Source organism: Aspergillus viridinutans (assembly GCF_018404265.1).
Source record: "Aspergillus viridinutans IFM 47045 DNA, scaffold_3, whole genome shotgun sequence".
NCBI classification, from domain to species: Eukaryota; Fungi; Ascomycota; class Eurotiomycetes; order Eurotiales; family Aspergillaceae; genus Aspergillus; species Aspergillus viridinutans.
Window position 1 is genome coordinate 1,330,030 of NW_025091219.1, and position 25,682 is coordinate 1,355,711.

Sequence of the window (25,682 nt, forward strand, 5' to 3'; positions counted from 1 at the left end):
GTATCTGTCAATGGGTTGGTTATTATACCGAAGTAAGCATGTATTAAGTCCATTGACTCGACCACTGCCCGCTGCCCAGTTGCTAATTTTGCCCTGTTTTCCGATTTCGACGCGTTCGCGTTCTTACTTTACGCGTGCCATCAAACCTCTTTTAGAGTGCTGGGGGTGCCGGAAGAGCTAGCCTAATTTGTCTAAAAGTCTATAGATTCGGATCTTGGGTTGATCCGGTATAACCGTCGTTCCGCACTTCGTCTGCCCATGTCGACGAAGTTATAAGCTTTGTTGATCATTCTCTTATTCGAGCGAGAATTATAATTTCAAAAGATGGCTGACGATACTCGGGACTCTACCACACATATGCCGATCGCGGGCGCAAACGAACGGACAGCCTCGGAAGACTCTTCATCGTCACGAAAAAAGACAAAGTATGAGCTCCCAAAGTCGCAGGTCGGAAAGTTATGGGAGGCGTTTGGCAATCCAGAAGAATCCGCAAACGTACTGTCAAATACAGGCTATAGTGGGACGAAGAAGGATGCGAGCGACGTATCGGTCACCGAAGCAATGAAGTCAATGTCTTTGAAAGAAGTCACCTCGTTTTATAAAGCTCCATGCGCTCGGGATTCATTATTGCTAGGGATCGGTGCCGGATTTGGCATCGGTGGGGTTAGGGGTGTATTAGGGGGTAAGCTGGATATCTTCACAATAAAGCGAACCGACACGAGGTCTCAGAACTAACTGTGGCTTGCACTTAGGCCTGCGCTCAATATGGACAGCCTGCAACTGGGCCGTTGGGGCGTTCGCTATCACTTCCCTCGCAGCTCACGAATTCTGCCAGCGGCGACGAGTCCAAGAGTTGGATGGCATGAAGCAAGCAGTGGAATTGATGAAGGAACTGAAGCTCAAGAAACAGCGAGAGAAGGAAAAGCAGATGGCGGAAGAGGCTGCCCGCTTAGCCGAAGAAGAGAAGAAAAGGAAGAGTTGGACGAACCTATCGAATTATAAGTTCTGGTAGACATATGGCGCGGCACAATGTTGGGAGTCACGGAGTTTCTGGGATATCACTAGTGGTGTAATGTAAAATAGCATATAAAGTACGGAGCACATATTTCTAAAATAGCGATTTCCAGCGTCGCGGTCATTCGAATGGCGAACCAATATGATCAGTCCAAAGATATATGCATCATCGCTTATTCAACCCCATTCGCCAGCCAAAACGAGAAGAAATGAGAGAAAGCCAAAACGCGCCAGTCCAGCTAAATGCAGTTTTGAACTGAATAATTTCAGAGATTGAATTTGACCTTCTTCTGAATTGTGCCACTCTGAATCGAGCGAAGTTTATCAAATTCATGACCGTCACGTCTTTCTCTTCGCTTTTCGCGCGCTTCTCTTGCTTCTCGAGATTTCCATTCAGCCACCTGCTTTTGTCGTTTTTGCGCTCTGGCCCAAGCGATTGCTGCAGTAGGCTTGAATCCGATGCCGTTGATGCCATATCCGTCATCATTTGGATCTTTGGGGTCGTGACCAGTTATTTCAGAATCATTCCATGTAAGTGAATTGTCGTCCATTGTGCTGTCAGGAGACGGCGAACCCTGCTTATGACGCATCCTTGATGTATCATTTGAGGTGGCTTTTCTCTTACGGGGGCTCGAAAGCGACTTTTTCTTGACGGTTGAAGCTGAAGCAGCAGAATTTGCATCATCAAGATGGCCATTCCCTTTCGAAGACGCATTAAAGCCAAAATCGCTGGGTTCAGTAGAAGTATTCTCAGCCATGTCATGAAGACCGTTGTATGAGTCAACCCAGCATTTCGTGCGAAGTGAGTCTACGAATGGGTCTTTGTACAGACTTGCATCCGAATTAGACAAACTTGAATTATTTTCACTGTGAATAGCCAGTGCTCCTAGGCGACCGGCAACTGCGGCTCGAGGGCTGTACCTCCCTAGATCCTCTTCCTCAAGGAGTCTCGCTTCCTGATGGCTCGCAACCGAGACTGGTGAGAAGTGGGTGGCTGGTGGGCTGTCGCAACCCGAGTCCGACGATTCTCGCTTGCGGTTAGGGGAGCCGATTAACATCGTCGGCCGACTCGTGGGCATTATTATTATCGCGGGGCTGACCTGAGAGCGGAAGTGGGGGCATTCCTTTGCTGAGGTAGGTAGAAGCCAGAAACCCTTCATAATAGGTCCAAAGCAGCCCTTCAACCCTCTGGCTCCTCCGTCCTGTCTATCTGACTGTTGAAGAAGAAGGATCAGGTGAAGCCATCCTTTGTATGACTGAGGGGAACATGGGGGCTTGGACCAGCATGATGTCTAATGGAAGGGGGAAAGGCGAGGGGAGGTTCATCATTGGACGGAAGTTAAATCTAGATTGCCTTACTAAGGGAGACCCTAACGTAAGATAGCTATGCTTTATTCCTCAGTCAAAAGTCACTGATACTTCACTGGTTCGAAGGCAGAAACTGGTCGTATCTTTACTGACAACTCGTTAGATAATATGGAATGATAACTGCGATATGCTGACTTCATGACTTCGAAAGGTATTTATCTCTCAAATGTCACTTCAAAGCAGATGAAGTATGAGTAATACGAGGTTAACTGAGGTTCAGGCGGTAATTATTGAATTTATTTGAGTACATTTTAGGCATAATTGCTTCAATCTTGCAAGCATAACATGACTCTAGTAGCCCTTTACACGTAATATCCGCATTACTCATCCATGCCGCCAGGCCCACCTTGCTTGCTCATTTGTCTGGCCTTGAGCAGTTCGTCACACAAGAGTAGGTTCGAGGCTATACCAGTGCTCGATGCGATGCAGTTACGCAAGACCCGGTAAGAATCGAAGACACCCTCCTGCACCGGATCCATGGGCTCTCCCGTCGTCAAATCTAACCCGACCACATTACCTTCCGCACGCTCATCCTGCAGAGCAGCCAGGGAATCCTGGATGTCATGGCCTGAATTGGCAGCCAGCGTCTTGGGAATAACCAGAAGGGCATCGGCAAAAGCAGCAACACCCCACTTGGCCTTGCCCTTGACAGACTTCCGAACACCTTCAGATGACAGGTGATGAGCGCAAGCGACTTGGTAAGCACCAGCACCAGGAACAACGCAGCCATCGACGATGGTGTTGTAGACAGATCGTAAGCCATCGCGGACTGCATCCTTGACCTGAGCGATAGTGTGTTGGTTGGGCCCCTTGATGAGGATGGTAACAGACTTGGGGTCCTTGACCTCTTCGACAAACGTGTACTTCTCTTCTCCGAGCTGGTGTTCGTAAACCAGGCCGGCCCATCCGAGAACATCAGGGGTAAGGTCGTCCACACTGTTCTGAGCAACACCACCGCAAATAAGCTGGAGTCGTTCCATGTTTCTCCGCTTAGCTCTCCGCAGGGCCAAAATTCCGTTCTTGACGAGGACATCCAAGCTCAGAGGGTCAATGCCCTTTTGATTGATCACGACAAAGCCTTTCTTGGGGTCAGTACCGCAAACCTGCTTCTTTAGCTCCACGATCTTCTGCAGCTTAGCGTCCACGAATTTGCGCTCGCTCTCCACCAGCTTGTCCCTCTGCTCGGCCGAGGAGTAGTAGAAACCAGAGTTGATTTCCGACTTCTCATATTCCAAACTGACATTCAGAGTCAGAATGAAAGCATTCTCAACCCTCTTAGGCATATCAGGGTGTCTTGCACCGTGGTCTAAAGCGAGACCACGGATGAGTTGTGTGTCGGACGCCGTCCGGTGCTGCATGGTCATGATCTCAACCATGTGCAAATCGGGTTTCTCAGGGGCTCTGTGGATGGCAAGGACTGCATCGACGACATCCGGTGTAAGCTTTTCAGCAAGGGCGCTGTTCAGTTTCGTGGCAAGTGACGTCCGAGCAACAGAGAGCAACAACTCGCGGTCAATGTTGCGCTCAATCTTAAACTGGTCGAGGAACTATACAACCAAAATTTCAGCCTCTCGTTGAGCTAATTAAGGTATTTCTATTCAATACCGACCTTGAGAGCTTCATTCTTGGCAATCTCGTAGCCATCCGTGATCACTCTGGGATGCAGCCCCTCAGATATATACCGATCAGCCTGCTTCAAGAGCTCTCCGACCATCAGGACGACGGACGTCGTTCCATCACCGGTAATATCGTCTTGTGCTGTGGCGGCTCGGGCAATCATAACCTTGTTCGTGTGAGTAAAAAGTGGTCCTCGAGTTCGAGTCGCAGGTAGCTTACGGCTGTTGGGTTTTGGATTTGCTGAGTTAGTTAGTATGGGTTCACATGACATGGCAGAGCATAACTTACCATCTCTCGCAAGAGCACATTGCCATCCTTAGTCAACTTGATCTGTATGGGACTGCCGTTAGATAATGTATTCTTCATTCAAGGAGAAATGGTCCATACTCCGCCAGCACCATCCACCAACCTACTTCGTGTCAGTACTTTGTCATTATTGGACCATTTTAAAAGTGAAACATACATCTTTAGAGTCCCAGATGGACCCAAATTAGACTTCAAGACATCCTGAAGGCCCTCCCCAGCGCTAATGTTCACTTTTAAAGCTTCCGCCCTCCGCTGTGCGGTGTCAGTGTGTGTCTAGATAATTGAGGGGCAGTTCGGAGCTTTTCCCATACCCTCGACTCGGCTTTGGGGTTCAGTAGCTGAGTTGCAGACATCTCTGCAGATTGAAATCGATAACAGACAACAAAAGAGCACGCGGAAATACTCAAAAGGAAAATAACCCCTGTTGATATTGGTCGCCCAGAAAAGAAACCCGCGTTGGCACAAACTGCTGGTAGGCCCCGGCGAATGCGGTGAGCCTGAGTTTTGGCAAAAAGCCCACATTCGATGTTCGCACTAGCGCCGCCACGAAAGAAAAAAAAGAGCTCTGACGGTTCGGACTCTCCAAATCCACCTTCCAGCCCTTTTTCAACTCCACGTCGGGACACAACAAGACTGTAATCGCAGGTGACCGGTGACTGCGCAGTGGGCTTGGGTTCTCGGATCAATCAACTGACTTTTTTTTCCGTAAATTTGGGGACATTAAGACGATTTCGCCATGGCCGACTACCTTTTGTTCGAGGGCCCTATGGGCTACTCAATCTTCAAAGTCGCTCACCAGGGAGACAGCGTTGGAAATCGTTTGAAGGAGGTTCAAGATGGTGTGAATGATCTTGCGAAATTCGGCAAGATGATTGAACTCGCCAGTTTCCTGCCGTTCGAGTATGTTTTTGACGATCTATTCAATTTTTTCCTCCTTCAAGCCGGAATGCGTATATGCTGACAAACTCTAGAAACAACAAGCAGGCTCTCAGCGAAATCAACGATGTTTCGGAAGGTGTCGCTTCTGACACTCTTATCAACTTTCTCGAATTGAACCTTCCAAAGGCCAGCAAAAAGAAGAAGATCGTTCTCGGACTTGCTGACAAGGCGCTGGCTTCAAGTATCAAATCAGCGTTCCCTTTTGTCGATTGTGAGACTGGAGACACCAGTGAAGTTGTGCAAGATATGCTTCGTGGAATCAGGTTGCATGCCTCTAAGTTGCTAAAGCAGCTCCGCGAGGGTGATATGGATACTGCCCAGCTTGGTCTCGGTCACGCCTACTCCCGTGCTAAGGTCAAGTTCTCCGTCCAGCGTGACGACAACCACATTATTCAGGCTATTGCAATTTTGGACCAGCTCGACAAGGCCATCAACACCTTCTCTATGAGGGTGAGAGAGTGGTACTCGTGGCACTTCCCCGAACTTGTCAAGATCGTTTCGGATAACCAGCGCTATGCTCAGCTTGCACTCTTTGTCAAGGACAAAAAGACTCTGACTGATGAGAGCTTGCACGACCTTGCTGCTCTTGTGGAGGATGATGAGGGTGTTGCTCAGAGCATTATTGATGCTGCCAAGCACAGCATGGGCCAGGAAATATCTGAGTCGGACATGGAGAACGTCATTGCGTTCGCACAAAGAGTTGTTAGCCTTTCCAAGTACCGCAAGTCGCTGCACTCTTACCTGGTTTCCAAGATGAGCGTTGTCGCTCCTAACCTTGCTGCGTTGATCGGAGAGATCGTTGGCGCTCGTCTGATTTCGCATGCCGGAAGCTTGACCAACTTGTCCAAGTATCCCGCTTCTACCGTGCAGATTCTCGGCGCGGAGAAGGCTCTTTTTAGAGCTCTGAAGACCAAGGGAAACACTCCCAAGTACGGACTGCTGTACCACTCCTCTTTCATTGGCCGAGCTGGCCCCAAGAACAAGGGTAGAATCTCGCGATTCCTTGCAAACAAGTGCTCTATCGCTTCCAGAATCGATAACTTCTCCGAGCAACCCTCGACCAAGTTCGGTGAAGCCCTGAAGAAGCAGGTTGAGGAACGCCTGGAGTTTTATGCTTCTGGCGCAGCCCCTACTAAAAACGAAGTTGCCATGGTATGTTTGGTTTCCTCGAGGAAGATCCTATATGGGCAAGTCACTGACCATCACAGAAATCCGCCATGGATGCCGTTCTGGCCGAGATGGACATCGACGCTGATGATAGCGACAAGGAGATGCACGACGTCGATGACAAGGCTGAGAAGAAGGAGAAGAAGGAGAAGAAGGAAAAGAAAGAAAAGAAGGAGAAGAAGGACAAGAGCGAGAAGGAAGAAAAGAAGAAGAAGCGGAAGTCCGACGTTGGCGAAGGCGAATCCGAGAAGAAGAAGCGCAAGCACGACAACGATGCCGAGCCGTCCAAGAAGAAGAAGAAGGTCTAGGGGCACCACTCTATGTTGGGACTAAAAGGGCGTATTCGTCGCGGCGTTTGTAGGGTTGATTTGTCTTTTGTGATTTACCTTGTTTTGAATTTCCTTACATCTTGTTCTGAACGACTCTATTGGGCTGGGTATTTGTAAATTATATGATTGAAGCCTTTGTCGTGCTGAGTCTCTATAGTCCGCAGAATCTCATTTGGTTTCTGGTTATCTCCTTTCAAGAGCTGGAACGTCCCTCATTGAGGAAGACACAGTTCTGGGTATCTAATGTCAGACAAGGTGGGGAGAAAATATCGATGATCATTATTCATGAACGCATCAGCCTGGCTGACGGGAGTAGAACATCATTATGCAATATGTGAATCCTCCTCCTCGTCCTCCTCTTCTTCTTCCTCCCCTTCACCCGCGCTACTATCATTCTCCTCAAGCGTGTCTCTAAGGGCCCATCTGCCGACGAATCTTTCATCCCTGACCGGATCTTGTAGTGGGACTTTGCGACTTTCCATCCACCGTAGTAGGTCTGACTTGCGTATGGTGACATAGTGATCAGGCTCATCGGCAGCCTGCTTTACCTTTCGCCTTTTGGAAGGCGTCTCAGGTTGAACAACGCCCATTCCTCTGAGGGCCGTAATCACGTCCTCCGTCAGCATCCCAGTGGCCTGGCCTATACCCCTGACTGTCATGAAAGTTGATGAATGCCGTTTCCGACTCTCTTTGACCGGCTGTGTCTCTTGTACAGAAGCATCTGTATCTTCTGACAACAAACGCCTTCCGATCCGTTCTTGCCAGAAGCGGGAATAGCTTCGCGCACCCATATCACTCAGCGGCTTCTCGGGACCGCCTATGGAACCCGCATCTTCTTCCCAGGCACTGATTTTATAACTAACACCCATCAATAACTTTCCCAGCTGCTTGTGTTGGTAAGGTGGGAAGACTAAAATGCAGGCAAGGTTGTTCGCGTCCCAGGACAGTTTCTCCTTGGAGAAAAATCCTACAACATGGTATTTTTCGGGGTTCTCAGGATCGGTGAACGTGAGGATGTAGTACAGAAAAGTCGCGACGTCGAAGAATACGGACTTGTGGTCGAGAAACAGCTTCGCGAAGAGCGAGAGGTTTTGCGCATAGAGCTTATGTTCTTCTCCATCCACCTCCCATACTGAATATCCGCCATGTTCGTAGACCTGGGCACCGGGAGGTGTTGTCCGGTGTTCGCAAAGTCGCATATGCCTTACATGGCTGTCCACGTCGCACGAGTAACAGAAACACCAGCAACAGACATATAAACGGTCTGTATCCTTGCTCACGAGGTCTTCGGGATAGATCGATTGATACCAAGTCTTGAATAAAAGGTCACCCAGTACAACCTGTTTCAGGTTACGCTCGGTCGGGGATTTCACATGGGGAGACGCGCCGTCGGCAGAGGCCATTGAGAGAGGAAATGGGCGACGTATTAAGGTCAAGGCTGTGTGAAAGAGACAGGTGCAATTTTATGTACGCGACGCTTCCTTTGATGCTGAGCCATCTGAGTAGCAGTTGCTGGGAAGAATTCGAAGGAGAAGCGACGTCAAGGTGCGGTTAAGTTCCAGCGTGCAAGACAGTAATGTTTGGAGGAGTTATTCTCAATGGAGCCCCGTGTTGGAAATGATAACACTGAGGCTATTGACTCATGCAAGATGATAGATAGTACAAGCACATGAAAGATGCATGCTCCTACGGCCAATTGACGATTGATGCTGTTTTGATTTTTCTGATGGATTAGTGGTGTTAATCCGTGGGGTGTTACTCCGTATCTTTTAGCTTTGTCTCCGCCCATCTGATTACCCTCAGAAGCTCCGATCGCCAACCACATGCGTATTCTGTTGCCTGCTATCCATCTCTGCCTTTATGATTTGATGGACTTTATGCATGAGCCCTATCCAGCCAATATTCTTTGGTTCTCCTCACTTCCCTTTGTCGTATTGTGAACAAGGGATAATCTGCCGCCAGTCAGAAGTTGTTGTCTTCTTGTGTTGCCATCCACAGGCAGCAGCATAGGTGCGGCCTCGTCAGCTTCTCGCCGCACCCCCATGCTGTCTCTATCTATTTGAAGCTTGTAGCTCTCATCTTTTTCTAGTCTACCGTTCTTTCTGCTCTATCAATATTTTCCGTTATCCATCTCAGTTGTGTCTCTCTTGACCACTCTCCAATCGGTGGCTATCAGCAGCCATGTTGAAGCCATTTCAGATAAGAGATCTTCATGGATCTCCACCACAGGAAGATGCGTACAACTCTCTCGACTGTCTCCCACGGGCACATCATGATCACAATACCAGTAGGCGCTCGGGCATTGTGCAGCTCTCAGCCTCTGACTACGATGAAATCGCATTTTCTCATCCCCGAGCCCGGCTGACATACGTGGATGATGACGACGGAGAGATTATCACTGTGAGTGTTACGTTCTGCTCAGATTTCACACGTTTAGTCTCTAACACATGTACTCCTAGGTCGGATCATCTCTTGAGCTTTCTCAACGTCTGGACGAACCTATATATGATATGCCGATCCAGGCAAACTCTACACAAGATTCCACGATACCTGAGACCATGCACATCTTCGATATTCGCCGATCTAACTCTGTCACTGAGTTGTGGAAGCGATTTGAGTATAATCCGGCTGGTCGGGAAATAGAAACCATAAAGAACGCCGTAGAATCGACAACGGACAAATCTACTTCTCCTTTACAAGACGGCACAGAATCAAACGCTGGTCTGCCTACAAATGAGGGTTCCGAATCGCTTTTGGCAGCTTTTGAAACAGAGCTGGCCAAGATGCTGAGCGCTTCAGAGCCTCGCAATACCAACAATGCAGAAGAGATTCCTTCTTCTACGGAAGTGCCAAACGAGTCGGCAAGCTCTGGCAGACGCACAAATCCAGCTGTGGCTTTGGCTCAGGCGATGCACCACCTGATCAACGGAGCTGAAATGATTGGCTCCGAAGTGAGGTCAAGATTGCCAGAGTTGGAACATCAGTTAGAGCATCATCTACAGAACGCGCAAAGAGTCCTGCCAGAAAACGTCGGGTCGACTGTCCAGGCAGCTTTTGCGAGCTTGGACGCTCAGATGAGGAATCTGACCAATGCGCTGAACAATGCAGGCGGTGCGGGGGATCGGAGAACCAGCAACATGTTCAGGGGCGAGGTTCCTACACCTGCAGAGGCCGTAGACAGCCTGTATACTATGGCTTCTGAGCTCGGCCAGATGGGACATACACTATACTCGGCCTTTGAGACTGAGTTCGGTTCCCGTATTGGAGCGAGAGATGCAAGTCAGCCGTCTGATGAAAGTCTCCAAAATCCGGCGCCGGCTGACGAAGCTGCGGTAAACCGAGAGCCTCCAGCTGAAGATTCGATTCCGAGCACTAAGACTGAGAAGGAGGCGAAGATCCCGTTAACCGCTGAAGAACCTGATACAACTTCAAGAGGGCAGGGAAGTAAAAACCGAGAAGAGCCGCGACCATTCAGCAGCCGGGCTGAGGAGCCTGGTCTTGCCCAGTGCGTCCCATCGCAACAGGACGAGCCGTCGGAGCTACCCGAATCTGTTCGTCATGGCGCCCCTACGTTTGATCTTCCTTATAGACCTCGTCCATGGCGCCGTTTCCCTCATCCGCCCCATTATCGTTCCCACCACCATCATCATCCGCATCCTCATCCTCATCCTCATCCTCATTCTCGTCCCCATCCGCCTCCCCCTCCCCCGCACCGCCATCACGATACTCATCCCCATCCTCATCCTCTTCATCCTCCTCACGATCCCCACCACCACCATCAACATCAGCCTCGTCCCTTTCCTCCGCCACCCCCACCACATCAACATCATCATATTCCTCCTCCTCCCCCTCAACCACCTCACCCGTTCCATCCCTTGCCTATTCCTCGCCCGCCATGGGGAGCTCAGGGCGCCTTCCCTCCATCATTTTCGCCTCATCCGCGTGCTCACGATCATTCATCATGGCGCTCCGCGTGGCCATTTTTCCGGCCGCACCAGGAGCGCCAGTCTGAAGCGCCAACAGCTGCTACAGACCAAGTCTCCGACGCTGGCACCGATGCACTTCGCTCTGCAAACGCAGTGTTGTTCATTGGTAATGTAGGGTTCAATGTCAGTGAGAAGACAATCAGAGATGTATTCGCTGCAAAGGGGTTCCTTGTTGATGTCCACCTGCCTTTGGACGCCGAAACAAGGAAACATGCAGGCTTTGGCTACCTGCACTTCCCTTCGATTCACGCCGCAAGGGCGGCATTGGATGCGTTGCAAGGGACACACATTGACGGTCACTCTATCAATCTGGAACTAAGCGACCATTCGCCAATTACGTCCCTCCATCCTGACCAGGCTCCAGGGTGGGGCCACGCTTGTCGGCTGTCAGAGCTGCACAACTCGGCCAATCCATCGTCAGGAACAAAGCCTGAGCGGCGCGAGGTTGGACAGGGTGATAAGGGCGAAGAGTCCATCACAGCGAGTGAGAAACGACCGATTCCTCTGAGTGTGGCCGATTTATGCTCGAGCGACGAAGGCACAAATCAAGAGCCAAAAGGAAACAAAGTCCTGAGCACTACGCCTGACAATTTCCCCCGTCTCACTCGAGACTTAGAGCACAGCCGCTTTCCTCCCCTGTCTCAAATAGATGCTCATGCTCTAACCCACCACCGTCGAGACCCAGACACACCAACGTTGGGTGCGTCCGCACCCGAGTGTGATTTGAGCCATGGGAATGATGTCGCTGGCAGAGCGTATCAACTGCAAAGCACCCCAGGCTCGTTTCCTGACGATGATGGCGATGAGACGCAGTCAGGTCCATTCCAAGAACTAGCTCAAACCTTAGGCACAGGTCATGATGATCACTATAAGCCTCGTCGGTCAAAGAGTATGAGATACCTGAATCGCAACGGAGATAGAAGTCCCTCGAGAGCCTTGCGACGGCGGGCAACTGAGCGACACTCTTTACACCATGGTCCACGGGACAGTGTTGGTGGATTTCACGACGAGGGATGCGCCTACGACAACTATTCCAATACTTTCGGGCACTCTCGTCCTCAGAGCATGCCCCTATCGCAGGAAGAGATCTCGGTCCCGGATGAGAACGAACAACAGCTTGACCCAAGACAGAGTGCTATTGACCACTGCGTGGTTAATCTGATTGGGCTAGGATACGAGAATACACTCGAGGGTGGTATTCAACGGATTGCGGTATATGCAGCCGCAGCGGACGGCAAGATATCAGACGCCATTGAGATGATTGAGGAAGAACGCAAGGCGTACGAACAGCAAGGTCTTTGAAACAGAATGCTTCATTCATTTCCTCCACCCACTCCTCTTATCTCTTCACGGTCTGGTTGCTTGTGATATGACTTGGTGCTGTTATACTTGCTTGGTTAGCATGCCATGCGCAATTATGGCCACTATAATGCCTTACAGGCGCACTTTCCTTCAGTAATATCTTACAATATAAGCGATTTATGAAATAGTTCTATAATTATTTGTCCTTTCTTTTCAAACAAGCAAAAACAAACGTAGCGCTTTTACTGATGACCTCGGCGACCGCGATTCTGCCGTGCGGAAACAGCTGCACTTGGTTCGAGCCGAATTGAGCGGAGAAGATACGGTCTCAGCAACACGGCATCATCACAACACAACCTTTCATCCAGTCTAGCCAGAGCTATGCGGACATGGCAGCGGACCTTTGCCACGTCTGTTGCCAGACTGAATAGTAATGCAACAGGACGAAGCGGCAGTACCACTCTCCTACGCTGCGCGGAAGTCCTCCGGAAGAGTCAGGCTGGGAGCAGCAGTTACGAGAATCAAGAAATCAAGATCAGCGGTTTCGTTCGTTCCGTTCGAAAGCAGAAACGCTTCGCGTTCGCAGAGATTACCGATGGCTCGACTATTGAGCCCTTACAGGCGTTCCTGAAGCCGGCGCAGGCGGCAGAGTACGTTGAGAGTCGCGACAACGGCCTGGGTATGGCGGCTTGAGATGAGTGCTGATGGTTGTTGTAGCTTATCTACAGGAACGGCCGTCGAGATTTCTGGTCTGTGGAAGGCTTGCCCGCCTGGTAAAGAGCAGAGCCATGAACTTCAAACGACTGAGGTGAAGATTGTGGGTCAAGCAGAACCAGAGGTACGTTGCCCCGACTAGATGAGAAGCTACAAGAGTAAAATCTGACTGTTCATTATCTTTCTCCAGACATATCCTATACAAAAGAAATACCACAGTCCTGACTTCCTCCGGTCGATTCCCCACCTTCGTCTCCGAACACCCTTCAACTCCGTCCTCTCGCGGTTTCGCTCTGAATGCCTCTACCAGCTGGGCAATGTCTTTCGTGATGCGCCGAATGGCGGCTATGTACAAGTTCAACCGCCTTTAATTACATCATCGGACTGCGAAGGAGCTGGGGAGACATTTACGGTGCTGCCGCGTGAGACAATCATGGATCCCAAGTCGGAGGGGAACCATTTCTTCCGGGCTCCCAAGTACCTGACGGTCTCGTCGCAGCTCCATCTCGAGGCCTACGCAGCTGAGCTGGGAAATGTCTGGGCTATCTCACCGACGTTCCGCGCGGAGAAGAGCGACACGCCACGCCATCTCAGCGAGTTCTACATGCTCGAAGCGGAGATGAACTTCATGGACGATCTCGACTCCCTGACGGATGCGGTGGAATACGTGGTCCGCGATCTTACTCGCCGGTTATATGAGTCGCCAGTCGGTCAAGAGATCCTGGCCGCCAAGCGGTCAGGCGAGAGCGGCCAAGACTATACCGGGAATGGGGCAGTGTCAAACCTTCGACAGCGTTGGGTTGATCTAATGGAGGGGCCTCGCTGGCGACGAATCACCTATACGCAGGCGATGGAGTTGCTCGAGGCGGCGGTCGCTCGGGGAGAGGTCTCGTTCGAGTATGCTCCCACATGGACCGAAGGCCTCCAACTCGAGCACGAGAAGTACATTGTCGACGTGATCAACCGGGGTCAGCCGGTATTCGTGACGGACTATCCCAAGGCTATCAAACCGTTCTACATGGCGCCGTCGCAGGTGGCCCCAGGCAAGGAAGAGGACATTCGGGCGCCCGGTGAAACGGTCGCCTGCTTCGATCTTCTCCTGCCGGAGGTCAGCGAAGTCGCGGGCGGATCACTCCGCGAACACCGCCTGCCCAACATTATCCAGAACATGCGCGATCACGGGTTGATCAAGGAGCGATTATATCCTAGCTCTGGTGGTGCTGGAGAGACGTCTACGACCGAGACTGCCCCTGAGCAGCCGTTGTACCCTCATCTCCAGCCGTATGAAGACTTGGGACATCTGCAGTGGTACGCCGATCTTCGACGGTGGGGGAGCGCACCGCATGGAGGATTTGGGCTTGGGTTTGACCGGTTTTTGAGTTATCTAGCTGGAGTTTCAAGTGTGCGGGATGTGGTGGCTTTTCCTCGATACTTTGGCCGGGCTGATTGTTAGCCTTTGCTGTACGGAGTAGTAAATGTATGACATGTATTTTAGCATCATGAATGAATAGACTCCTTCCAACTAGAGCCCACGACAGCATCGAATCTTGGGACCAAATCACACCACCCATACAAAGCTACAATATCAGGGCCCCAGCCCAAAATCTTATCAAATCCCCGTGACCCCGTAACAGATTACAGTAAATAAGCACTAAACCTACGGGGCCAACGCCAACCAAGGCCTCCAACCAAACCAGGATCCAAGAATCAAGACGAATCAAAACTACCTTAGGTTCGCACGGAGCCCGAAACTAGCAACGAGCCTATCGACGCAACGCCATCTCGCCTAATCGACGCCATCGCGGACGTTTTGACTCGTATCCACGCCAATGGGTCGCGCGCGAGGGATCCGACCGTCCAATCCTGGAGCTGCCGTGTTCGTCGAAGCGGCTGGACAAGGGAGCTCGGTGAAATGGTGAGACTGATCCTGTATCTGGTGTCTACGGTTTAGATACTGCGTAGAGGAGCGAGCTTGGGGAATGACATGCGCCACTTAACCTAAATCTAAATCCCTTGGGAGTCTCTGCTCCGTAACGAGGGAATTGTATCCGACGAGAGGTAGAGAGGGGCTGGTTCGAGGAGAGAAACTCTGAATTGCTGTTGCATATGACTGGTGGTATGAGGCTACCTGTGCGTACGCCGAGCTATGCTGGGATGAGTCGAGCGGTGTTCGTTTGATGGTTAAACTTGCATTTTCCTCTCTGCCTAGATGCTTGGGCGTCTGTAGCCTGTAGGATCACATCCCATTGAAGCATATGCTGCAGGTTTGGAAATTGGAGATAGGCGAGAGTCAAAGGATTCTTCCTATGATGCTTTAGACTTTGTGTTCCGTGGTCTGTACTCTGTAGATAGGACTAGATAATCATGACAGCCACTATCTTGATGCTAAAGTCCACGTGGCCCGTCTGGGATATCGTGACTGAGGCAGTAACAACTTGTAAGGTAGCAAACTAGCCAGAAATCGTTCTCAGCCAAGCCAGACTTGTTCATGGCGAGTCCTTGGCAAAGGCGGCTGCTGTTCTTGTCGGTCATTATCTAGTGGAGTGGATAGACGATAAAGAACGAAGATCTGATCCTGAAGTTTCTGATAACCTATTAGAATAGGTGGGTTAGACTCAAAGGAAGAAGGACGCGATGGATCGAAGTCTATGTCCCCAGGAACGATACTAAATCCTTCCGAGAGTATACTTTATTAGGCAGAATGATATGTGATCAACATCAGTGTGCCCTGCCCCTAACACTTTTCGAGGGTCAAGAGCTCCTAGGTTCACTATCCTCTTTGAGAATAATCATAAGACTCACTTTTAAGTCGTAAGGTTGTCAAATTATCAGGAGCCGGGATATCCGGCAAAGGAAGCTCGGAGGCAACGGAGCTGAAGGAAATGAGAACAAGCTGACAGACCCTCGCCAAGTTCGCTACCGAGGTAATGGTGTTAGTTGAGAGTAAGAGTGGATTAAACTCCACCCTTCGAACTTTTTTTTTATGCCCCCATCTTATTGTAAGTTCATGTTTATTATTCATCATAAAATAAATAAAGAACAAAATATTGACATTTACTCGATACTTTGGAGTACAGAAAGCGAATACTGGAAACTAAGGTATTGGTAAGATAGTAATACAATAACACCTCCCTACCCCACCTGGCTGGCTGATAGCCTGATACACACTACAGCGTCACTAACAGGCGCGGAGAAATGCCAAGTTGCCAACCTTACTGGTGTTAAGCATATGGAGCTCGGCCTGGAGGCGCCCGGCATGGTGATTCGTCAGTGACTGAACCCGGCAGACTAATGTATTGCCCTCGTATCACGGTATCCTTATGTAGCGAATACGATGTGTCTGACTGTGTCTGGCTCACCCGGGCTTTTCCTTTTTTCCTGGTTTTCGCTTCTCTTGCTAAGGAGTCAGAGAGGAAAAAAGCTACTTTAGCTTGGGGGACCTGAAACGGACAAGGAATGAGGATCCAAGCCCCAATCCAAGTCTTGTGGTGCAGGATCATGCGGACTGTGTATATATTTATATTACAATACAGTGCCAAGGTGGGTTGGACTCTTGGTGCCTCCGATTTTTGAGCAATGTAAGAATAATAATCACATTTCAAAGTAGGTATGCTTGGCCTCGACAGAGTTTTAAGTGTCCTACCTGCCCAGAACGCATGGAAGGTCTGCCAGTGGCCCAGTGCCACCACAAAAATAAAGGAACTAATTCTCTCAACTGCAGCCTAATCAAGGATAGAGTAGTAAGGTTACAAGCGGGGATGTGCTTGGCTCTGCAGCGCTTTGACCCCAAGGGCCAGGGATAAGCGAGATACTGGACTTCATGAATGGGAGGTGTCGCAGAGGCTTAACTCCTCGGCATTTCTTGTCCATTCCACATTTTTGAGTTGCCTTAGCGGAGGTAAAAGTTTGCTACTTAGACTTTAGGTTGTATTAGCAAACCGCGGCAGAGATTCCTGGCCAGCATGAAGAGGATCGTCTCGGCATAAATCTAGGTATTTGGATATTCCATTCAAATTTCACCATGACAAATACATAATTCTAATAATCCTTGTCAATGTAACCGTAATCTAAATCAGTCTTCCCCTTGCTGTTATTTCCCACTTCCCAGTGGATACTTTAAACCCATTATGCTAGTGGAGATAAGCCTGTGCAACGTTTCACAGGGGCACGCCTTGGCAACCTTTAATTATTCAAATTAAGGGTTGCATTGGCATGACAAATCTCAACCCTTCCAACTGGAAATATGCGTCTTTTGATCTGGTATGCTCGATGTTCTACTGAGTTCGTCAGTTCGAGAGAGACTATGCAAGGAGAATGATCGGATATGTGCGATCTCTTTTTTGCCTTTTCTGGCCATACCCGAGACTGAAGGTTTGTGATATCATCTCAAGGGAGCAAACCAATCTGACTCAGGCATTTGGTCCAGATTGCAATCTTCTTTGGTTCATAACTACTCGGAGATTATCTCAAGTTCATTTACGGGAATGTACGGAGTCCGTTATGCTCAGGTCTTGTCGCTTGCTACACGCTCAAAGGTAGTATTCGTGGTGTCATGATACATCATTTGCTACATCCCTGCTGTTGCCCTGGAACGTAATCCTGAAGACAAGGTCAGCAGAAACATTATTGATCAAGACAGTGCGTCTATCGGCGTCGCAGGCGGCAGGACAAGATGTGGAACAGTGGAAGCAATTTAGATGCAACTGCAGATCCATCCGCCGTCCGGCTTTACCGCCCCAGTCGGCGAAGATATGCAGTACTCTTCCCCAAAGCTAGACAGATCATATCCCAAGACTGATAATGGACTTTCCCTTCTGGTTAGTGACTTGTCAGTTGAGGTTGATCGCGGGCCGCAGATCATTTTATTCCCGAAATGCACAGTGGAGGTCGATTTTCAGTAGACTATTATCTGCATACCTTGTATGTGATTTCGACGCATCCTACGTATCACCACCCGCTTCAGAGGGCATACTGCAAGGCTGGTCAGCCCCTCATCTTATCTTCTTCACTTGTTGGTTGCCTGAGCGAATAGATTTGGTGTTTCTGCCGACACCATCTCAATATATGAGACCTCAGCTGCAAGTCAACCTGCCACTGCATCACAGCATCGACGCATGATTACCTTTGTCAGATACATGCGAGGCTTACCTGAGAGCCATTCAGCAGTCAATACACGAGTGTGACAATTTGAGAATAATATTACATTTTCCCGCAAAGGTATACCGTATAATTTACAACCAGTGGACCGGCCAATTGGCCAAGAAGGATGGACCAGGATTCAGCGGGCTTTGTTGGCGATACGCTTATCCTGAGTCAGGGAATGCACTGGTCTATGACTAGTAGATTCTGCGACGGTGGTCTTACTCTTCCTGGTAAAAATATTATTATTATAATGTAGAATTCAGCCTATGGAAAATGTGGATGATTTCGCTGTCTCACTCTCCCTCTCACTGGCCCTGGGAATAGAATTCTTTTGGCCCCCGGAGTATTTCTAATAATGTGGATTGTGGAATAATCTTCCTAAGAATATTGAAGGCTGGAAGCGAAAAACTCTCTTGTCCAAGACTTCCTGGCTGTGCGTAAACCTTATCCGTGATCTTTATTTTGAGTGATGTCCTCTACATGATCACAAGGACCATGTTGCCTCCTATTCATCTTTCGTCGTCAAAATTTAATTTCTGAAATAGTCGATATGGACTGACTTCCTCTCATTCCAGGAACATGACTAAATAGCCTGCATACCACAATTAGCAGAAGCGCTGTCTGGTGGATAAACTCTGCCAAGGGTCGTGTCGGGCCTGTGACTAATCCGAATGTAGTTGCCTAATCAATGATCTCCATCCCAAATAACGGACAAGGAGGTGACGATAGATTTGTGAAAGGATATTCCTAGAGCAACGTAAGAGCGAAATGTCAAGTCTGCCATCGCATGATTTATACCAAGTACCTAGTCGTGGAGTGCGTGTTCACATTCTAACCTTACTACTCCGTAAGACTTTAGGAGTCTATTTCGAACGAGAGTTATGTGGCTTAACGAATACGAATGTGAGTATCGCCACAGTTTCGCTTCAGCCAACATTATGGAGTAATATATGATGAGCTCGTACCGAGTAGCCATGATTCATAATCGGGAATTAAGGGATATGACGGATATACGGCAGTTCCTAGAGGCCAGATAAGGTAATTCCACGGAGAAGCCCACAACTACAAGGCGACGACTAGTACATTAGTGGACCAAGTGGTAGGATCTAGTCCAAAATGGCGTCAGCCATTACTACTATGATCCATTACTGATCTGGCATTAATACTTAAAATTTGTCATTTAACTCTGTATGGACTTAAAAAGGGTAATTACTGGCCGGGCGTAACCGCTGCAAAGCAACAACTGGCCCAGTTTAAGTCTAATATTATAATTTATAAGCCAGGCGCGATCGGTGAATTGTGCATCCAAGGTACGTGGTACTCCATGTAAGAGATAATCCATAAATGGGGGATTTCCAGAATCCCCGCTTGAAAACTTACTCCCAAACCAAATAAAACGAAAACACTGCCTTAAGTATTCATATCACTTGTCGGACATTCAATAAGAGAGCTAATAATAACGAAACCAGGATGAGCATTACTGAGACTTTGAGACTATTTATTAGTAGTTCAAACTCGACTAGACTCAGACTACATGGGGAGGAGTGGAGCCTTGGGCAGGGTAGATGGGACCTTTCTTTCTAAGCGAGCTTAAGGTTCCTCGTGTTGGATTAAGCTTAAGCTTCAGAAAGTCGCGCACTAATCAGTATTAGGGTGCGATCAAGCGATCAGAGCGCCACCATACTGTGCGTAACCTTGTATTATTCCATTTTTATTGGAGTTCGTGGAACCTTAAGTGGAGGTTCTTACGTATTATTGTATTTGTGACCTCTGACCACCTGCGCTAGAACATGACCATAATGTCTCGGCCCTACCGGGGCCCGAGCGATAATTTCTAATTTATTGTCATTTGTTACCTGACATTTACAACAGATGAAGCCAAGGATAGAGAGAATGTTGCCAAGTCTTGACCTCTTGAGTTTTGCAGACAACAGAGACAACAGAAGGATTCAGATCAGGTTTCATGGCCGTATGACAAGGTATGTATAGCTGTCAAGGAAGTCCAGAATGCTGCCTCCTTGAAATCTGTCTGTCAGCAGTCAAATCTCAAGTTTGAGATGGGCAATAACCTGATACTGTGGAATGAGGCAGCTGGTATGCACTAAGTTGGACATCATGACACTTGGAAGTTAGAACATGCATAACCTTGAAGTGTACTTTAGTCAAGTCTTGATTTGAGCTGTATTGAACACTGGTCGCATTCATCTCCCATACCTTACTTCCTGAAGTCTGCAGGATTACAGGCTTTGCTCAACAAGGAAATTTATCTTCCTCAGGATTGGTCATGCTTATTTCATTTCTAATAATTTGAATTAGATTCCATGGTAACCTGCTACAGTTTACTTCTCCAAACCATGGATCGCTTAACATGAACAAGTTTAAATGACTCTCAAATAGTTTTAATAATCATTAATCATTCATAATTGCAGGCCACAGTCCAACATAAAATACATAATCTCATTAAATACAGTCATCAATAAATGGTCCAAAGACATTCCTTTACTTGTTGTTTCATCCTGGTTACCCACATGGATCCTTTCTCTAGCTGTTTCTCGGCGCTGAGACATCGACCAGCACCTATGAGGTCCGGGCAACCTTGATTGTATTTTCTTTTTTCTTTTTTCCCTTTTTCTCTATTTCCCTTTATTATTGCTTTCCACTTTGACTTCTGAATAAAAAAGTAACTTTGAATCTTGTGGGGTTCAGAGTTGAGTCCGTCTCCACTCTATCTTTACTTACTCCTGCTGGTGCTTTTCTATTATTATTATTATTATTATTATAATCATTTTTTTTTTTTCTCATAATAATTCTTATGATTCGTATTATTGTTGTATTAGTGCTACTATTCTTTCTGCTCCCTGTCTCTCTTACTTTGGTTTTGCTTTTCTTTCTGTCCCTCTCTCTTATTATCTCTCCTCCTTCCTTTCCCTCCCTCTTTCTTGCTTCATTTCTTCCTTTTACGACCCTTTCCAAACTGACACAGTTCCATCCCTCATATCCTGGGATCCGATCTATTATCCAGATATTTTGTTTATCTCCTTCAGTCCAGGTGGGTACAAAAAGGATCTTCTTTCATATGATGTCAATCCTTTCCTCCTCACTTCAGTCTGTGATACCGCATGGCCACATTTACTCGGCCTTCCCTGCATTCTTCCCTTTATTCTCCTATCGTCTTTCCCCACTCCCTTTTGTCTGCCCTGTTTCCGCCTCCCATTCCAGCTCCCCTTGTCTCTCCTGTTTTCCCCCCCCACCCTCTCTCGTCACATTCCAAAGCAGTGTCATCCTGAAGAATTACATTAACATCAGCTTCTGCTCGTCCACAGTCCTCTCCTGAGCTCTACCGTTCTCTGTCGGATCTGTCGGTCGTCCGTATCTGGAACCCGAATTTGAGAAATCACTACACTTCTCGCAGAGCCTAGCCTCTATCGCGGCCGAACTACTTCACACAAAGTCCACGCCTTAAATCACGGGGCGAAGGCATATCACCATCCTAAGCCAAGCCACAGTCAAACCAACAACCGCCATCATCATTTCGTACTTTGCAAAGCCATCTGCCCTGGCGCTCAGACCTTCCACCGTCACGGGTACTTATCCAGATCAGCGAGGGTGGATGGAGACGTATCACGGTCACGTCCGCACTCCGGCGGACGCCATCATTCTCTTCGAAGCATGCCGCATCGGCCTTCTTCCCCGCGTTCAGAGACGACTTTCGGAGAAAGAGCGCCAATCTATCCAATCCGGTTCTGTATTCGTCTGGGATGAGCGTGAAGCGGGTATGCGACGATGGACAGACGGCAAATCATGGAGTGCCAGTCGAGTATCGGGCAGTTTTCTCACCTACCGCGAGATGGAGGGCAAACGCGGGGGTACCGTCACACAACCACTCAGAGCCGGTAAAACGCCTGACAGCAGAGGGAGCGACGACGACCGCGGCGAGGGTGCTGACGATGGGCCTGACGGGTACCGATATAAGCCGGACGGACTCATGAAGCAGTCCTTCAGCATCACCACATCCACCGGCCAGCATCTCCACCTCATCAGCTACTACTCGCGATCGCACCCGGCAGCTGCCACTCTCCAACAACCCTCCACCGACCCTGCATTACGGCATGTACGTCCTCAGAAAGGACTGTATCCCGAATCAACTGTCAATGACCAGCAGAATCTGCCGGTGGTCACACGCGGCCCCATGGCGGGTGCCACTTACTCTGTCCCTCATCCGATGAGTGCATATGTGCGCGCTGGAGCTACACATCCTCAATCATATACTCCGCCCTATGCATGGCCCCCGACACCGCTGGGGACTCCGCCCACCATCACTTTGCCATATGGGGCCTCCTACTTGTCCGCCGTACCCACACCTAATGGCCCAGCCATTGCGTACGGGCAACCGCCTCCACATCACCACCCGGCTCTTCCACCGCCTCCGCCGCAGCACGGACTGCATCCGCCATATGACCGATCGGTACATCCGGGTCATCCAGCGGAAACCTCATTACCACCCGCTATCCCACCCCCCATAGCGCAACATACACCCCTTCCGGCACTCACAGGGCGCTCGCCTCGCCTAGCTCCCGACGCGCGCGACAACTACCAACGAAGCCCGCGAGACTATCCAACACATTCGGTAGATCCACGGATCCCGTCCCCTCGCATGCATGCTCCTCCCGCCTCGCACAGCAACGGCGTGGGACCCTCTGTGCGCAGCCCGCGGACAATAGGCCAGGCACCTCCAACCCCCTTACCACAGGTCGCACCTCCGTCATTGAACGGGACTTCCAAACCAGGCGATTCCAACCACATCAACAACAGCACAGCCAGTACCTCTGCCACCACCGTTCCCAGCATCGGGGCGCTGATGAACGGCGCCTCAGGCCCCTTATCATCCATCACATCCGCACCGTCAAACAAACTCAACGCTCCTCGCTTGGGCGGCAGTCCCCGCGCGGAAGGGCCGAAGGATATCCCCAGCGATAAGATTGGGTTTGGGGGCGAGGATATGCGGGCTCTTCGGCAGCTGGATCGAGTCTTTACCGCTTAGGGTTTCATTATTTCCATCGTATAGCAGCTCCATCTCGTTGCTTGTCAGACAAAGGAATGCTGTCCTTTCTTTGATTTTCATTTTCTTCTATTGTCATGGGGGGCTCGGCGTTCATAAGAGGTGCATTGATTTCGTGATTAGCATGGGTGGGATCTTGATCTATCTGTGTATCGACTTCGGCTTCGAATCGAATGGGCATTTTTGCATTTGTTTCCATAAATGTGCCACGCTAGCTTGCATTGGGACCGGTAGCTGATGGTCGAAACAATACAGATGATATCGTCCATTTTCATTGTAGAGCGAAGCGTAGCATGTCTACTAGCTCGTAGAGTACCGATGTAAATTCAATCTAGGTCACGTCATGATTACTTTAATCGCCTGTGGATGGCCATTCATCCCATCATCGGCGCTAGCGTGTCACATGCTATAGTTCACCGTTACTAAACTCAGCACCCCCACAATGAATTCAATTCATCAACCCGCCTGCTGTCCCGGCGAAGCGACAGTAACGGTCACGAAACCATTTTCCGACGAGCTAGAGGCATCACTCGCCGTCCGCGTCGTGACTCTCGGCGCTGCTGCCGCCGCCGCAGAGCCGTCTTTATCCTCACCATCTCCCTTCCCGTGCGGAGCGAGAATCCCCATCTCGACGTAGCGATCCAACTGCTCGCGAGACGAGGAGCGGTCGCGGTCGCGGTCACGGTTGCTGCCGCGCAGCCAGCGCGATTCCCACCAGCGTTTGCGACCGAGGAGATCGGCGTCGGAGGCGAGCGCGGAGTCGAGCTCCCCTCGCTGGACGATAAGGGCCTTATCCTCGTTGAGCTCGCAGAAACCGACTGCGTTGAAGAGCACGATGACAAGTAGGGCTGGGGCGAAGCCGAGGCCATAGAGCCAGCCCTGGCTGACTGCCACGCGCAGCGGGGAGACGGACCAGTCGAAGGCGGCGGCGATGGCGTAGCCGGTTTTCAGACCGAGTAGGGCGAGGGCGAGGAGGAACTCCGGGGGGCTGGCGGTGAGGTAGAAGGTTGCTTGGGCGAGGGGGCTGGTGGGCGCTGGGCGGTACCGGTGGATGCTGTGCTCGAGGCTGTAGCAGATGACCAGCGTGCCGGCCAGGGACATGAAGGCTGCGAGCTTGAAGCGGAGGTCTGTGGCGAGGGGCTGGGCGTGCAGCGCGGTGAGTTCCGGGCTGCGCTGCAGCTCGATGCCGGTCCAGCTGCGTGGGATGGTCAGGAAGAAGTTGGCGAGGGCGAAGGCATAGAAAAGGATGGGGAGGAAGGATTCCTGGCGGCGTCGGCTGCTGCGTTTTGTGAAGGCGTAAGGGTCGCGGTCGAGGATCTGGCGTTCTTGCCAGGAGGCCCTGCTTGTTGTCAGTACAGAAATGTTTAAAAGAAAGGTTGCGTGCGGAGAAGTGAAGTATACCAGTGTCGCACGGCCTCCCAGACTGCCGCCATGAGGCCCGGGGTCATCAGGGTGTAAAAGACACTCTGCAGGACCAACGAGGTTCCCTGAATATGGCTGCGGTCTACGTCCACGGTCATGATGCAGCTGAACAGTCCGCAGGCAGCGACGAACAGCAGCCACAGCCACTTGAGTCGACGGCCCATCGTGCGACCAGGGAGATACTTGCATCCGTGTTTTCGCAGATTGAGCATGGTGAGAAAAATGGAGACAGCAAAGAACGCGGTGAACGCCATCCCGATCGAGGCATGTAGGCCTATGCCGTGGATGGGCGCGTAGCAGGAGATACCGTTGACAAAGGTGCCGTTCTCGTCCATGCGAGGTTGGAACTCTTGGAATGCGAGATAGCAGTCGGTGCCATTGGAGAGTGTGCCGTTGCTGTATAGCGTGTACTTGTACAAGTCCAACGTCGTTCGGTTGAAATGAACCTCGTTGACGATCACGTCCGTCGCATTGGCTCCCGCCTCATATGGAGTCGCTGCTCGAATGTGAAGGATAGTCATGATGCTTGATGTGCCTCCTTTCTCTCTTACTGTGCGGAGCGTCCAACACCGGTGATGTCCTCAACCGAGGTACCTCAATGCCGCCGTGATCATCGCGGATAGAGACTGACAAGGACGGGCAGAACATGGTCAATTGATGATAGAGCAGATTTGGAGGAGAGCGGAAGGACCGGAGATTGACGATGTGATGACGAGGGTGAGGTGGTATTCGGGACAGTCAATGATGATATGACAGCCGGGAGCCATGTGTTTCGTCTGGTGCCTGCCGGGCGCACTCCATAACCACTGGTGTAAGCCACTGACAAAGGAGTGAGTGACTTTGAACCCATTTTCATTACTGCTTCTGACAGTTCCATTCCAAGTGATGATGATCCTAAGCCAAAGGGCATAGATCCCACAATTTTCCTTATCGATAAGAAAGTGTTGTTATCGATAACCTTTACCCCATAGGGGTTACCCTGAATATTTAACCTGCACTGCTTCATTTTTCAAAAGACAGTGCAAATGCGATTAAGTAATGGAATCATCCAGCTGATAAATCATATGCACTGACTTGGCCTTCAGCCCATCCAAACTTAACCTGAAAGCCATGCATACCCCGTACGGAGTAAATGGACGACTCCTTGCGAGGCATATTCAACTATCATTGGTTCTGCAGCTGACTGAGAAGGATTTCTTCGTGGCCTGCAAGGAACTGTTGAGCTATCTGTTTGTGCCCTGTGCTCTGAGCACCAGCTAGCTGAATTGCTTGTTCCGTATGGATGCTGCTCGACCCTGAGTGAGGGGCATTATGTCC

General features: G+C 49.9%; 9 protein-coding genes across 9 annotated transcripts; 5 read left to right on the forward strand and 4 right to left on the reverse strand.

Annotated features, from left to right (window-relative positions):
* Positions 1 to 324: 324 nt before the first annotated feature.
* Positions 325 to 1,012, forward strand: Aspvir_005433 (COX20 family protein; the record flags this gene model as incomplete). The annotated part of the gene is made up of 2 exons (XM_043268648.1): positions 325 to 682; positions 753 to 1,012. 2 exons carry the CDS (start codon positions 325 to 327, stop codon positions 1,010 to 1,012), a joined length of 618 nt encoding a protein of 205 aa, XP_043124583.1.
* A 268-nt stretch (positions 1,013 to 1,280) lies between these two features.
* On the reverse strand, positions 1,281 to 2,093 carry Aspvir_005434 (uncharacterized protein; the record flags this gene model as incomplete). The annotated part of the gene is made up of 1 exon (XM_043268649.1): positions 1,281 to 2,093. The coding sequence occupies one exon, from the start codon at positions 2,091 to 2,093 to the stop codon at positions 1,281 to 1,283; it is 813 nt and encodes a 270-aa protein (XP_043124584.1).
* A 609-nt stretch (positions 2,094 to 2,702) lies between these two features.
* Positions 2,703 to 4,658, reverse strand: Aspvir_005435 (chaperonin-containing T-complex subunit CCT6; the record flags this gene model as incomplete). The annotated part of the gene is made up of 7 exons (XM_043268650.1): positions 2,703 to 3,929; positions 3,992 to 4,165; positions 4,219 to 4,239; positions 4,288 to 4,329; positions 4,387 to 4,408; positions 4,463 to 4,557; positions 4,617 to 4,658. The coding sequence occupies 7 exons, from the start codon at positions 4,656 to 4,658 to the stop codon at positions 2,703 to 2,705; spliced, it is 1,623 nt and encodes a 540-aa protein (XP_043124585.1).
* Positions 4,659 to 5,041: 383 nt separating this feature from the next.
* On the forward strand, positions 5,042 to 6,719 carry sik1 (snoRNP complex protein NOP56; the record flags this gene model as incomplete). Its single annotated transcript, XM_043268651.1, has 3 exons — positions 5,042 to 5,205; positions 5,277 to 6,396; positions 6,453 to 6,719. 3 exons carry the CDS (start codon positions 5,042 to 5,044, stop codon positions 6,717 to 6,719), a joined length of 1,551 nt encoding a protein of 516 aa, XP_043124586.1.
* A 344-nt stretch (positions 6,720 to 7,063) lies between these two features.
* On the reverse strand, positions 7,064 to 8,143 carry Aspvir_005437 (putative histone acetyltransferase (MysT1); the record flags this gene model as incomplete). The annotated part of the gene is made up of 1 exon (XM_043268652.1): positions 7,064 to 8,143. One exon carries the CDS (start codon positions 8,141 to 8,143, stop codon positions 7,064 to 7,066), a length of 1,080 nt encoding a protein of 359 aa, XP_043124587.1.
* Positions 8,144 to 8,921: 778 nt separating this feature from the next.
* Aspvir_005438 (RNA recognition motif domain-containing protein) lies at positions 8,922 to 12,028 on the forward strand (the record flags this gene model as incomplete). The annotated part of the gene is made up of 2 exons (XM_043268653.1): positions 8,922 to 9,140; positions 9,200 to 12,028. The coding sequence occupies 2 exons, from the start codon at positions 8,922 to 8,924 to the stop codon at positions 12,026 to 12,028; spliced, it is 3,048 nt and encodes a 1,015-aa protein (XP_043124588.1).
* Positions 12,029 to 12,409: 381 nt separating this feature from the next.
* On the forward strand, positions 12,410 to 14,195 carry Aspvir_005439 (asparagine--tRNA ligase SLM5; the record flags this gene model as incomplete). The annotated part of the gene is made up of 3 exons (XM_043268654.1): positions 12,410 to 12,707; positions 12,757 to 12,866; positions 12,933 to 14,195. 3 exons carry the CDS (start codon positions 12,410 to 12,412, stop codon positions 14,193 to 14,195), a joined length of 1,671 nt encoding a protein of 556 aa, XP_043124589.1.
* Positions 14,196 to 21,494: 7,299 nt separating this feature from the next.
* Positions 21,495 to 22,925, forward strand: Aspvir_005440 (camp independent regulatory protein; the record flags this gene model as incomplete). The annotated part of the gene is made up of 1 exon (XM_043268655.1): positions 21,495 to 22,925. The coding sequence occupies one exon, from the start codon at positions 21,495 to 21,497 to the stop codon at positions 22,923 to 22,925; it is 1,431 nt and encodes a 476-aa protein (XP_043124590.1).
* A 474-nt stretch (positions 22,926 to 23,399) lies between these two features.
* On the reverse strand, positions 23,400 to 24,886 carry Aspvir_005441 (DUF2434 domain-containing protein; the record flags this gene model as incomplete). The annotated part of the gene is made up of 2 exons (XM_043268656.1): positions 23,400 to 24,282; positions 24,345 to 24,886. 2 exons carry the CDS (start codon positions 24,884 to 24,886, stop codon positions 23,400 to 23,402), a joined length of 1,425 nt encoding a protein of 474 aa, XP_043124591.1.
* Between the last annotated feature and the right edge of the window lie 796 nt (positions 24,887 to 25,682).